The sequence below is a fragment of the Peromyscus eremicus genome, chromosome 10 (assembly GCF_949786415.1).
Source record: "Peromyscus eremicus chromosome 10, PerEre_H2_v1, whole genome shotgun sequence".
NCBI classification, from domain to species: Eukaryota; Metazoa; Chordata; class Mammalia; order Rodentia; family Cricetidae; genus Peromyscus; species Peromyscus eremicus.
Window position 1 is genome coordinate 20707835 of NC_081426.1, and position 15460 is coordinate 20723294.

At 38.8% G+C, this 15460-nt stretch overlaps 1 protein-coding gene across 1 annotated transcript in view; it reads right to left on the bottom strand.

Annotated features, from left to right (window-relative positions):
• The window catches only part of Abca13 (ATP binding cassette subfamily A member 13), a 422866-nt gene that overhangs the window by 231498 nt on the left and 175908 nt on the right, over positions 1-15460 (bottom strand). The window contains exons 34-35 of the mRNA XM_059275000.1: positions 14355-14424; positions 12611-12742 (exon numbers count right to left, since the gene is read on the bottom strand). Of these exons, the coding sequence (XP_059130983.1) occupies positions 12611-12742; positions 14355-14424 (202 nt within the window). The remainder of the gene's footprint in view (positions 1-12610; positions 12743-14354; positions 14425-15460) is intronic.

The following is a 15460-nucleotide window of genomic DNA, read 5'->3' on the forward strand; positions in this document are numbered from 1 at the left end:
TTAAAACCAACTATATGAATATGATAGAGATCCTTAAAGAGGAAATTATTAAATCTCTTAAAGAAAGTCAGGAAAATACAAACAAAAAAATTGGAAGAAATAAAAAAATCCAAGAAAACACAAAAAAAACAGTTGAAGGAAATGAATAAGATTGTTTAAGACCTGAAAAATGGAAACAGAATCAATAAATAAAACACAAAGAGAGGGAATTCTGGAAATGAAAAATTTAGGAATTTGAACAGGACATACAGATAAAAGTTTCACCAACAGAATACAAGAGATGGAAGAGAGAATCTCAGGTGCTGAAGACACTATAAAAGAAATGGATATATCAGTTAAAGAAAATGTTAAATCTAAAAAACTCCTGACACAAAACATCCAGGAAATCTGGGACACTATGAAAAGACCAAACCTAACAATAATAGGAATAGAGGAAGGAGAAGAATCCCAGCTCAGAGGCCCAGAAAATATCTTCAACAAAACCATAGAAGAAAATTTTTCTAACCTAAAGAAGGAGATGTCTATAAAGGTACAAGAAGCACATAGAACACCAAATAGATTGGACCAGAGGGAAAGTCCTTTTGCCACATAATGATTCAAACATTTTTAAATGCACAAAACAAACAAAGAATATTAAAAGCTGCAAGAGAAAAAGATCAAGTAACATATAAAGGCAGACCTATTAGAATTACCTCCAATTTCTGAATGATTTCACCTAACTTTCTTTATAAAAGCCAGAAGGGTATAAACAAATGTGCTTCAGATTCTAAGAGACCACAGATGCCAGCCCTGACTACTATACCTAGCAAAACTTTCAAACACCATAGATGGAGAAAAGATATTCCATGATAAAGTCAAATTTAAACAATATCTATCTAAAAATCAAACCATACAGAAGATGCTAGAAGGAAAATTCCAAAACAAAGAGGTTAACTACACTCATAAAAACACAGGAAATAATCTCACACTAGCAAATCCAAAAGAAGGGAAACACACACACCTTCAACACTAACACCACCACCAACAACAACAACAACAAAATAACAAGAATCAACAATCATTGGTCATTCATATCTCTCAATATCAGTGGTCAAAATTCCATAATAAAAAAACATAGATTAACAAAATGGACATGAAAATAGATTCATCCTTCTGCTGCATCCAAGAAACACACCTCACAACATCAAGAATACACATTAACTCAGGAAAAGGGGTTGGAAAAAGATATTCCAAGTAAATGAACCTAAGAAGCAAACTGGTGTAGCCCATTTTAATATCCAACAAAATAGACTTCAAACCAAAATTAATCAAAAGAGATAAGGAAGGACACTATGTATTCATTGAAGAAATCAAAGAAATAATCCACCAAGATAACATTTCAACTCTTAACATCTATGACTCAAAAACAAGGGCATACCAGTTTGTAAAATAAACATTACTACAGCTTAAATCACATCTTGACTTTCATACACTGATAGTGGGAAACTTAATTACACCACTCTCACCAACGGACAGGTCATCAAGACAAAAATTAAATTGAGAAATACTGGAGTTAAGAGATGTTATAAACCAAATGGACCTAACAGATATTTACAGAACATTTCACCCAAACACAAAAGAATATACCTTCTTCTATGCACCTCATAGAACTTTCTCCAAAATTAACCACATACTCAGACACAAAGCAAGGCTCAACAGATACAAGAAAATTGAAAAAACTCCCTACAACCTTTCAGACCACCATAGATTAAAGCTAAATATCAACAACAACAGAACCAACATAAAGCTTACAAATTCATAAAAACAGAAAAATTCTCTATTGAATGAAAAATGCATCAAGTCAGATATAAAGAAAGAAATTAAACACTTTCTAGAACTCACTGAAAATGAATACACAGAATATCCAAACATATGGGACCTGATGAAATAGCACTAAGTGCCTAAATTAAAAAAATGGAGCGATCCCATGCTAGAAACTTAACAGCCCACTTGAAAGAACAAAGTGAAGTAATGACACCTGAGAGTAGATAGCAAGAAATAATCAAAATGAATGCTGAGGTAAATAAAATAGAAACAAAGAGAGCAATACAAAGAATCAATGAAAAAAAGTTGGTTCTTTGAGAAAATCAACAAGATAGACAAGCCCTTATCTAAACTAACTAAAAGGCATAGCAAGAATATCCAATTAACAAAATCAGAAATGAAAAGGGAAACATAAAACACACCAAGGAAATCCAGAGAATCATAAGGACATACTTTAAAACCCTGTATTCCACCAAATTGGAAAATCTGAAAAAGATAATTTTCTCCATAGGTACCATTTACCAAAGTTAAATCAAGATCAGATTTTTAAAAATTTAAATAGATCTGTAACCTCTAGTGAAATAGAAATAGTCATTAAAAGTCTCCCAACAGGGAAAAAAAAGCCCATGGCCAGATGGTTTTAATGTAGAATTCTACTAGACTTTCAAACAAGAGTTAACTCCAATACTCTTCAAATTATTTCACAAAATAAAAACAAAAGGAACATTGCCTAATTCATTTTATCAGGCCACATTTACCCTAATACCCAAACCACATAAAGACATTGCAAAGAAAGAGAATTACAGACAAATTTCTCTTGTAAAAATACTCAATAAAATACTTGCAAACCAAATAAAAGAACACATCAAAAAGATCATTCATCATGACCAAGTATGCTTCATCCAAGATATGCAGGGATGGTTCAGTATATGAAAATCAGTAAGTGTAATCTACCACATAAGCAAACTGAAAAAAAAAAAAAAACACATTTGATCATCTCATTAGATGCAGGAAAAAAACTTTGACAAAATCCAATACCACTTCATGATAAAAGTCCTAGAGAGTGTAAAAGTACAAGAGATATACCTAAACATAATAAAGGTAACTTACAACAAACCTATAGCCAACATCAAATTAAATGGAGAGAAACTCAAAGCAATTCCACTAAAATCAGGAACAGGACGAAGTTGTTCATTCTTTCCATATCTACTCAATATGGTAAAGTTTTAGTTAGAGCAATAAGACAACTAAAGGAGATCAAAGGGATACAAATTGGAAAGGAAGAAGTTAAAGTATCATTATTTAAAGATGATATAATAGAGTACATAAGTGATCCTAAAAATGTCACCAGGGAACTCCTACAATTGATAAACATTTTCAGCAAAGTAGCTGGATACAAGATAAACACACACAAAAAAAAATCAGTAGCTCTCCTATATATAAATGACAAGTGGACTGAAAAAGAAATTAGGGAAACAACACCTTTCACAATAGCCTCAAATAATATAATATATCTTGGGGTAACTCTAACCAAGCAAGTAAAAGACTTGTATGATTAAAACTTCAAATCTTTGAAGAAGATATTTTAAGACAGAATGATCTCCCATGCTCATAGATCAGTATGATTAACATAGTAAAGATGGCTATCCTTCCAAAAGCAATCTACAAATTCAATGCAATCCCCATCAAAATCCCAACACAATTCTTTACTGACCTTTAAAGGACAATTGTCAACTTTACACGGAAAAACAAAAAACCCAGGAGAGTTAAAACAAGCCTAAACTTAACTGCTAAAGGTCTCAACTATTCCTGATTTTGAGATGTACTACAGAGCTATAGTAATAAAAACTACATGGTATTGGCATAAAAACAGACATGTTGATCAAAGATCAAATTGAAGTCGCAGACATAAATCTACATACTTATAGACATGTGATTTTTTTATAAAGAAGCCAGAAATATACTCTGAAAAAAGACAGCATCTTCAACAATGGTGCTGGTCAAACTGGATGTCTGTATGTAGAAGAATGATAATATATCCATACTTAGCACCCTGCACAAAATTCAAGTCTAGATGGATCAAAATTTAACATAAAGCCAGATAGATTAAACCTGACATAAGAAGGAAGTGGGGGATAGCCTTGACAAGGGCGTAGACTTTGTGAACAGAACATCAATAGCATAGGCACTAAGAATGACAATTAATAAATGGGTCCTAATGAAACTGAAAAGCTTCTGTAAGGCAAAGGACTCCATCATTTGGACAAAGTGGCAGCCTATCACTTTGGGAATGGAAAAAGATTTTTACCAATTCAATATCTGATAAAGGACTAATATCAGAAATATATAAAGAACTTGAGCAACTAGATATCAAAAACTAAATAATCCAAATTAAAAATGAGATACAGACCTCAATAGAGAATTCTCAATAGAAGAAACTCAAATGGCTGAGAAACACTTAAAGAAATGGTCAACATCCTCAGCCATTAGGGAAAAACAAATCTAAAATACTTTGAGATTCCATCAGAATCTACCTGTCAGAATGGCTAAGATCAATACCACAAGTGACAACTCATGCTGGTGAGGATGTAGAGCAAGTGAAACACTCCTCCACTGCTGGTAGGGGGGTGCAAACTTGTCCAGGCACTATGAAAATCAATATGGCAGTTCCTCAGAAAGTTAGGAATCGATCTACCTCAAGACTCAGCTATACCATTCCTAGGCATATACCCAAAGGATGCCCCATCCTACCACAAGGACACTTGTTTAACTAAACAGGTTTTTTGTTGTTGTTGTTGTTTGTTTGTTTGTTTGTTTTTGGAGACAGGGTTTCTCTATGTAGCTTTTCACCTTTCATAGATTTCGCTCTGTAGACCAAGCTGGCCTCGAATTCACAAAGACCTGCCTGCCTCTGCCTCCCAAGTGCTGGGATTAAAGGCATGTGCCACCACCACCCAGCCTAAACAGCTATTTTTTTAAAAAATGATATCTTGAAATTTGCAAGTAAATGGATGGAACTAGGGAAAAAAATCATCCTGAGTGAGGTAACCGAGACTCAGAAAGATAAATATGGTATGTATTCTATTATAAGTGGATATTAGCTGTTAAGTAAATGATAACCAAGCTACAATCAGTAGACACAGAAAAGTTAGGTAAAGAGGAAGAGTCTATGGGGGGAACACATGGATCTTCATGGGAGAGGAAAATAGAATAGAATACATGGGTAGCCTGGGAGGGGGTGGGGATGGGGGTGGGAGATTAGATGAGGGAATGAGGTGAAAGGAGAGAGTATGAGCAGAGATGGCTGGAATTAGGGGGCTCTATGGAGGTGGTGTGAAAAACTAGTGCAGGGGAAATTGCCTGCAATCTATGAAGGTGATCCTAATGAGGACTCCTGGTAATGAGGGATATGGAGTCTCATCTGCCCACCATTTATTGTCAGGTAAGGCTTTCCAATGGCTTTCCAACCCAGCAGGACTCGGTTGTATTCAATTGAGTTGTTGGCCAAGGAGGTCTCATGGAAATCCCCAAACAACCCAGGCTGTTGCTAAGAAAAAAGGTTAGTCTCTGCAAACTGACAGTAGGACCCCACACAACTCATTGAACATGGTGAAGTGGAGATGGTCCCTATAAGGAATCATCATCCCTAAGTTCTAGTGTCTTTGGTGCGGGAAAGTATTCTATAGGCTACCCAGAAAGAAATGGGGACATCAACCTAGCCATAAAACCTCTGATGTACAATCTGTCCTGCTTGAAAAATATGCTAAATTTATGGTGGCATAGAACTTGTGGGAGTAGCCAATGTCTTATTTCACCTAAGTCCCACTGTAACCAAGAATCAGAGACTAGATAGTCCAGAGACCTAGGGTGAAACCAAATACTATTGGTAAAAATAATCTTAAAATGTATCAATAAAATTACTCTTAATACTAGTTTGTTAGACACATGTATCAATGACATCTTATCCAGTAGTCATCAGAGAGGCTTCCACCAGCAGCAAATGGAACAGATGCAGAGACCCTCAGCCAGACATTATATGAAGAGAGCATAAATGGGATGTCTCCATCAAATTCCTCCCTCAGAGCTCACAGGGTATCATGAAAATTTAAGAACCAAAGGGGATGGAAGACTCCAGGAGAACAAGGCCCCCTGAATCAACTAAGCAAGATGAGTATGAGCTCACAGAGACTGGAGCATCAAGCAGAGAGCCAACATGTGTCTGTGCCAGGTCCCTTGTGTGTATATCACATCTTTTAGCTTAGTAATTTTATGGGCCTCCTAACTGTGACAATGAGTGTATCTCTGACTCCTGTGCTTGCTCTTGGGACTCTTTTTCTCCTGTTGGGTTGCTCTGCACAATTTCAATATAATAGTTTTTGCTTCATCTTATTAGTATTTTATTTTGTCAGGTTGTTGGCTGTCACCTCTTAGATGCCTGTTCTTTCTTTTGTGTTTTTGTTTTTGTTTTTTTGGGGGGGTTGTTTTGTATTTTGTTGTTGTTGTAGTTGTTGGGGTTTTTTTTGGTACCTGTCCTGGATCTTGCTCTGTAGACCAGGCTGGCCTTGAACTCACAGAGATCCACCTGTCTCTGCCTCCCTAGTGCTGGGATTAAAGGCATGCACCACTGCTGCCCGGCTTGCCTGTTCTTTTCTAAACAAAGACAGAAAGGGAGTGGATCTGGAGGGGAGGGGAGGTAGAGAGAAACTGGTAAAAGTAGAGGGAGGAGAAAGAGAAACTAAAATCGGGATATACTGTATGAGGAAAGAATTGTGGTGGTTTGAAAGAAAATGGCCCACAAAGGAAGTGGCACTATTAGGAGGTGTGGCCTTGTTGGAGGAAGTGGGTCACTGTGGGGGCAGGCTTTGACGTCTCTTTTTCTCAAGCTTCCCTCAGTATAACCATCAGTCGACTTCCTGTTGCCTCTGAGTCAAGATGTAAGCACCATGTCTGCCTGCATGCCATCATGCTCACTGCCATGATAATGATGGACTGAATCTCTGAAACCGTGAGCCACCCATAATTAAATGCTTTCTTTGTAAGAGTTGCTGTGGTCATGGTGTCTCTTCACAGCAATAGAGATGCTAACCAAGACAGAATTTGGTACCAGAGACCGGGGTATTGCTGTGATAGGCCAGACCATGTGTTTGTTTGGACTTTGGTACTCTGGGTTAGGAAAGCAGTAGAATGCTTTAAGCACTGCTTAATGGTCCATACTAGTAGGAGCATGGAAAACAGTGGTGCTAAGAGTTATTTGAACTGTACAGGGCTCACTCAACAAGGCTCAGAGAAGAATTTTAGTATGATGCCTAGAGATTGATCTTGAGATATTTTGATGAAGAATGAGGCTGCCGTTTACCTAGGAGACTAGGTGAAGAGTTTTAGATTAATTCTGTTGGCAGAGGAAATCTCAAAACAGCCTAGTATAGACTCTGTTATGTGGTTATAGGTGGTAACTCTAATGAATATTTATAATGAAAGAAGCAAGCTGATTAAGGAAAAATATTTGAGGAGAAAAAGAGCACCAGGAAGTAGAACAGAGCTAAGTCCTGTGTTCTAGGAGATAAACAGCTTAATAAATAGAATAAAGGGAGTGGTGACCTCAGGGCAAGATTCCACCCAGCTCAGTTTTCAATGTTGGGAAAAGAAGTTAAGAAAAGTTTAGAGCCCAGTGTGGTGGCGCATGCCTTTAATCCCAGCACTGGGAAGACAGAGGCTGGTGGATCTCTGAATTTGAGACCAGGCTGGTCTAAAGATCAAGTTCAAGGACAGCCATGCTTAGATAGTAAAAGAAAACAGAAAGCTGGTGAAGACATAATTAAACATGGGGGCCATGTTCCAGCCCCAGTAAACAGCAGAATTTGGCAGCTTCAGCAATGTGGTTCTAGCTTTAGCATTAAGGATGGAAGAAACTGGTTATATAAGCTGCCTCTGTGCCTAAAGACAGCTGCTAAAGCCAGGCATTTGTCAGGGATGTCCCTGACTGGAGGTTTAATAGAGAGGCCATTGTCTGAAGCTGTGAAGTTGCAACCTAGATTGCTTTGGAGAACCCAAGATGTTAGAGATGCCAGAGTCATAGGATACCTGCCAAGAAGAGCTATTAACAGGGAGTGGAACCAGCCCAAGAGAAAGAAGTGTGTTGTAGTCAACAAAGGGAATTGGAGATGAGGAGAGCATTTTCGACATCAGACATGGAGATGCAGAGTTTAGAATTTGCCCAGCTGGTTTTTGGTCTTGCTTTGGTCCAGTGTTTCCTCATTATGTTCCCTTCCCTGTGTTTTGGAATGCTAACATATATCCTGTGCCATTATATATTGGAAGTATGTGATCTGATTTTTTATTTTAATTTTTACATGGGAAATTACAGTTAAGAGATTGCTATGTATCTCAGAAGAGACTTTGGACTTTTAAACATTGTTGAGACTATGGAGAATTTTGAAGTTGGGCTGAATGCATTTTTTTGCATTATGTATGGCTATAATTCCTTGGAGGCCAGGGAATGGAATGTGGTGGTTTGAAAGAAAATGGCCCCCAAAGCAAGTGGCACTATTAGGAGGTGAGGCCTTGTTGGAGGAAATGTGTCACTGTGGGGGCAGGCTTTGACGTCTCTTTTTCTCAAGCTTCCCTCAGGGTAGCAGTCAGTCAACTTCCTGCTGCCTCTGAGTCAAGATATAACAACTGTCAGCTCCAGCACCATGTCTGCCTGCATGCCATCACGCTCCCTGCCATGATGATAATGGACTGAACCACTGAAACTGTAAGCAAGCCACCCCAAATTAAATGTTTCCCTTATAAGAGTTGTCCTGCTCATGGTGTCTCTTCATAGCAACAGAAACCCTAACTAAGACAAGAATCTATTTTCAATAAAAGGAAAACAAAGAAGAACCCAAAATCATCAAGAACCTTAAAGCTGGGAGTATTTCCTCAGAATCAGCACACAGAATCAATTGTTTAGAGGTCTATAAGGTTGTACATTATGCTGCCAGCCAAATTTGGTGATTTGAGGCTCCCAGGTGGTACTAGTTTTAAAGGCATGAAGGGGTTGTGAAGTGCATCTGAGGCTCGGGGCAGGGTCAGAGTCTTTCAAGAGAGCCCATGTAGTGGGTAGCCATTCCAGCTTTGGTCTGGAAGTTCCAACCCCTATTGAGGCTTTGGTAACTATCACTCCTACAAGACGAGGCCAAGAGAGGGCCCTGAAGACCTGAAATCCGAATGCGCTGCCCTCTCTTGTTTTCCTGGACCCTGGACGCTAGAGGTAGACCGAGAAGAGTTCTCCAGAGAACACCACTGGACTGCGCTGCGTCTTTCCCAGAACCCACATCCTACCTATCCCTTCATTTGTAAGTTACGCCACTAAATAAATCTCCCTTTTAACTACGTGGAGTGGTCTTAATAATTTCACCAATAATTGCATGAGTTGGCTGTTTGAAACCTGGGGTTTATACACTAATCACTGCATGAGTTAGCTGTTTGAAACCTGGGGGCTTATACAGGGTCGCTTGGCTCGGCCTGGGAGGAGGGGACTGGACCTGCCTGGACTGAGATTACCAGGTTGATCTCAGTCTGCGGGGGAGGCTTTGCCCTGGAGGAGGTGGGAATAGGGGGTAGGCTGGGGGGAAGGGGAGGGGGGCGGGAGGGGAGAGAACAGAGGACTCCGTGGCTGATATGTAGAACTGAATTGTATTGTAAAATAAAATAAAATAAAATTTAAATAAAAATAAAGAGCAAGTAATACAGAAAAAAAAAATAATTTAACCAATAAGCCCAGGAAAGACTATTGTGGGAGTGGTAGAACAGGTACAGCGGATCCCCAGCATTTTGGACATCCCAGTACCATGGAATGACCAAAAAGAACAGCACCACAGCACATGTGAAATAGAGCTAGCCTGAGCCTATAAAACAAGCTGTGTGTGCTATGGATGGCAGAGCCAGAGAAATGCTGTTGCTATGGCCCTTTGAAGCCCAGAGGATGGTGGATGGGTCCCAGACATCAAAAACTTAATACTTTACACTTTGGCTTTGCTTTGATTAAATTGTGACATTGCTTTGCTTCTACCTTCTTGCAGTAAGAAAGTATGTAACTTAGCTTTACTTTTACAGGAGCCCACATGTGAGGGACCTTAGAATTTTAAAGAAACTTTTGTCTCTTAAAGAGACTTTGGACATTTTAAAGAAACTGAACTTTTAAAGTGTTGGGATTTTTTAAGACTATGGGACTTTTAAAACTTGGGATGTTTAATATTGTGATATTGATGTTAGCATGGGACCTTGGGGATGAATAAGAAAGGAAAGTATATGGTTAAATAAGTCATGTGTTTGCATCTCAAGTTGGCAAGGAGTCAATTGTTCTGGTTGGGTTTTGTCAACTTGACTCAAACATAGACAGCTGAGAAGAGGGAGCCACAACTGAGAAAATGCATCCATAAGATTGGCCTATAATCAGGCCTCTGTGGCATTTTCTTAATTAGTGATTGACATGGGAGGGCCCTGCTTATTGTGGGTAGTGCCACCTCTAGACCAGTGGCCCTGGGTGCTGCAAGAAAGCAGGTTGAGAAAGCCATGGGGAATGACCAGAATGCAGCATTCCTCCATGGCCTTTGCATCAGCCCCTGCCTCCAGGTTCCTGACCTATTTGAGTTCCTGCCTTGACTTCCCTCAGTGATGGACTGTAATGTACTGTAATGTGGAAGAGTAAACTAAAATAAACGCTTTCCTCCCTGAGATGCTTTTGTCTATATTCTCACCACATCAATAAAATCCTTAATGAGGATGGTGGGATTCTTGTACCTCAGGTTTTGACAGTGGAAAAGAAGTCAGAACATTCTTGGTCCTTGAACACATTTGATCTCAGCACTGCTGAGGGTAGCCTCATTTTGCTGGTCTTTGTTATTGTGAGGCTCTTTTCTTTGTCCTTGGAGTTCTCTATCCAGACACTTTCTTCTTAGGAGTCATGCGTGTTGTGTGATGATCAAGACATCCAGCTTCTCTTCTGGTGACCCTTCTTGATTGCCTTTAGTTCTAGCTGATTTGGGCTCCTCAAAGGAACAGTAAGTGGCCCTGCACCAACAGAGCCTCAAGATCCATTAGGCTTTTTTTAAATCTTTATTTCTGTTGATTCTTCCTCCTTCCCTGTTGGGTCCCCTTTCTTTTTTTTTTTTTTTAAAAAAAGGATTTCTCTATGTAACTCAGGCTGGCATTGAACCTGTGAACCTCTGCCTCCTAAAAGTTGGAATTCCTGGGCTGTGCTACTATGTCTAACTTGGTGCATTTCTTTTTTTAAAAAAGTAATTTGTATATTTTAGGATTTTAAGTGTGTGTGTGTGTGTGTGTGTGTGTGTGTGTGTGTGTGTGAATATGAGCACAAGAGTACGGTGCTGACAGCTGACAGATGCCAGAAGAGGATGTCAGGTTCCCTGGAGCTAGAGTCCCAGGTGGTTGTAAGCAGCCCAGCATGAAGTGTTAGGAACTGAACTAGGGTCCTCTGCAAGAGCAGCAAGCACTCAGCAACTGAGCTGTCTCTCCAGACCCTCTGCTCATTTCTCTGTTCTCATGACTGCATTCTCACTCTATAAAGGAACATCACAGCCCATCACAAGCATCCTTTTACTGCATTACTCGACTTCTTCACTATCCAACTTCTCATCCAGTTTCTTGCCAATTTTGGCCTTCTAGGTTCACTTTATTACTTTCTAATTTCATGCAATCCTACTTTTTCAAAAATAAATTACCAGGTGAGTTGATACCTTATGTCTATTCTTGAGGCCATATTTTTATACCACTGAAAATGTCTTTTCAATGACCTATACTTTATGTGTGCTAGTCATCAAGAATTCCATGAGTTCCCTGACTATTAAATAGGTTTTCACAGTAAAAGAAAAAGTGATTTATTTTTCCATCCATCTCTCTGTTTTCATTTGCATGTTTGGAATCTGTATTTATAGTTTTAATTTTAAAAGTTACAAGTCCATTCTTCTGGAAAGTATAGAGCCAGCGCCACAAGAAAATTCAATAAAATATAATACCATCCATGTGTCAATTCTAAAAATGTTTTTCAAAATTATGAAATTTTTTTTGCCGTTTAGCCTGAACCAAAATGGTAAATGTATGCTTCTGTCTCTCCTGACTCAGCAGAGAAATATATTACTCCTGTCTTGCCCCTCCCTCCTTGTGATAGGTGTCATCCCCCTGCATCCAGGTCATGCCTGCCACATTAAAGAAGAAGCATGTTACATTCAGAGAAATCCTTATCTAGGACACTACCTTACCTACAGGCTTGGGTTTGGAAGTGACTCCTAAGTGTCCCTCCTCTAGCCCACTATTCCAACATCCTCTACCCTGTCTGCTTTCCTCAAGCATCTAGCTCCTGCTAGACTGCCCTCAGATGAGTTCTTTCCATATACCCTTACCCTACCCTATCACTGATCCCCCTAGATATCTTAGATATGTGCAGGCCAACACCTCCAGAGGCCCCAGACTCCTTTGCCCTGACTGTCCTCATGACCACTTCCTTCATACACTTGTCCTTAGAAAACAGAGCTTGTCTTTGTGTTGTCTACAGAAGCCCACCATTGAGAGCTGCTGGTGGGTTCCAAGAACTTTCCCTTTTACTCATCTTGTGATACCTCACCTGGCCTTTGGCCTTTACTCAGAATATACATTCTCCTAAAACTTATAACTCCTTTAAAAGTGGTTCCTAAGACCTCTCTTTCAGATAGCTACTATGAATGGTAATCGTTATAACATTCGCTGCATAGATGTAAGGACTGTTTAAAGTTTGCTTTGCTGTCTTATAAAAATGAAGACTTCTTACCAGGGATCAAGTTGCTGAAATACCATCCACAGAGAAAATAAAGGATTGAATCAAGTAGAATCATCCAGCAGACCCAGCCAAATGTCATGCCCCCTGGCTCTGGAGCTCGGTACATGTTACTCCACTGGATCCCTGGCCAGAAAAGAAAGGACAGAGTTACATGGGCCTATTTTTTATTGTAGGTTTGATAAGGGAGTTTACTAGTTCTATAGGAGCCTCGTGTAAAACAAAAAGCAAGTCGATACCAGCAATGTTACCTCTTCAAAGGCATCGTTAGCGTGTGTAATCTCACCCCTACTTCAAAGTGAACCATGAGCAACCATTGGTGTCATGTCAATCACCGTCATGTCAATCACCACCATTCCAAAACACTCTGAAAGTCATTTATATCTGATTTTACTGACTTAATAAAGAGCAATTTTATACTTATGGACAAAAAGTATTGTTTAATAAAATTTTAAATTATATAATACTCTGGTCTAGGAATATATGTTAAATAATATATAGAAGGTCTAGGATGGAAAAAATCATTATTTTCTGATATTTGCAATTTATTCCTGAATTATAATATAAATTGAGAACATTATTCCTCTTTCTGTTCCCTGTGGCACTAAGTTAGAATCCAGCTTTAAAAAAAATTTAATCACTGTATACTTGTTATCATTTGGACCAAAATAATCAATTAATTTAATTATGGCTACTTTTCTTCTATATCTTCTTGGTCCAGTTTAAACTTTGAAGATCAGTTGGAAGAAAATGGAAGAAGAAACCATTTAAGATCAAAAGGGCATTTTAACATACTTTACTGTAAAAGTTAGATAAATCCAATAGTGCAAAGTGACTAGCCAGAGCAATAACATCAAATGTTGAGTTTTACCTATGGCTTATATTTTCTTTTATTTCCAAAGCACACCTCAAAACCTTATGAACATCTAAAAAAGCATATATTCTTACTTAAGGAGTTCATGATGAAAAACATGACAATGTAATTAAAATGGTGCAGCCAATACATTTTTAAATTATTTTAAGGGGCTGGAGATGTAACTCAGTTGGTAAACTTACTTGCCTGGCACACACCAAGTCCTAGGTTCAGTCCTTAACACTGTGTACACCAAATGTGGTTATGTATACCTGTAATCCAAACACTTGGAAGGTGCTGGCAAGAAGATCCAAAGTTCAAGGTCATCCTCAGCTACACAGGGAGTTCAATTCTAACCTAAACTAGAGAATTTATTTCAAAAAAATTATTTAAGCTGGATATATAAATATGTATAGAAAATGGAGGTGATAGTTGTGACCTTTTCTTTGCTAATTCAACTTAAGACCCAGAAAATAATGAAGGTGGGCATAGAAGAGGTGGCAAAGGCTCCAGCTAGACTTGTCCTAGTTCAACCACAGTCTAGCAGATGGAAAGCATGTGCCCACCCTCATCCTTGGAAGAATCTAGAAGGTCAACAGATTGACTGTGTACCATAAGTAAGACTTATGCACTAGCCTGGATCTACCGCTGGACTTGGGTAGTATCTGCAACAAGAGATGCTCTGATGTGAATATTTTTACTGTTCTCAGAACCACAACCACTAGGTAAGGGGAAGTTCCCTATCAGCAAAACTCAATATCAGGATCTCCTTCCAAACTTCTCACTTGGTAACAAGACTTTCTGCCAGTTCAGTTGCTTGATAGCTACACGTTTCCAAACCCTGAACCACATGAAGCCACCTTCTGAAGAAAGGCCATCTCTTACCTTCCTCCTGTCCTTCCAGAAACGTGATGAAAAAGACTCCTTGACCAAAGGCTGTGGTTGAAAGCAAGCACTGCCAAGATTGATGGAGAGGGGGAAACAGGCATTAGTGTTTGATTGTCACCACAGAAAACTCACCACACCAAATTCAAAGAAACACCACGACACCTCCCAATTCAAAAGTTCAAAGCATAGCATTACTTCAGGTGATGGCTTAAAAATCAGAGCCAGAAGGGATTAGCAGTGTCAGAGCACTCTGAAAAGCATGCTCACCAGCTTGTTTTTAATGCTAAAATGAATCATTTCTTCTCACTGCAACACTCCAGGTGTCATAAATCCAATGCACTGAATACAGAAACATGTAACACAAAACAGTGGGAAATGGAATAGAGCAATTTACTATTTCTTATTATTAAATGTTTGCCTTGGAGCACTCTCTGAATAGACTGATGAATGTCTACACAATTCTACAGTATGAAAGGAGTGTATTAAAGGAAGCTGTCAGTTTATCTTCAGTGGAAGAGGTCCTATGTCAAAAAAGGAAAACCACTAAAAAGCATCATGCATTTAAAATACAATGTACCAGAGTTAGAAGTCATCACTAGCTGGAAAGCATTTGCTTGTCCAAAACAAATGCTGTATGAACAAATGCCCTAAACTTACAGACTGAATGACAAGCAAAACTAAGATCACTGTGTCGTCAGTTATTCTGTGTGTAAGGAATTTATGGGCAGGAGATGGCAAGGGTCTCATTTACGTTATTTATTCTAGGAATACCTGACTGATTCTATTACACAATTATTGCTTTTAAGTTGGTGCAGGTGTGTTATACTCTAATCAAGAAGATGATGAGAACATATCAGTGTGGTAGACACTAATTGAAAAGAACAATTTATCCTGTGTATGAGTACCTGTATTAAGTATATTTGGCTACCACAAAAAAAAAAAAACAGAACAGCTGAGCCTGGTGCTGCATGCCTATAATCCCTGCTACTTGGGTGCTGAGGCAGAAAAATTGCAAGTTCAAAATCTGCATGGTATGTACAATGAGTTTAAGGCCATCTGGGGCAAGTTAATGGAACTCTTTATCAAAACAAAAAGGGTTTTTT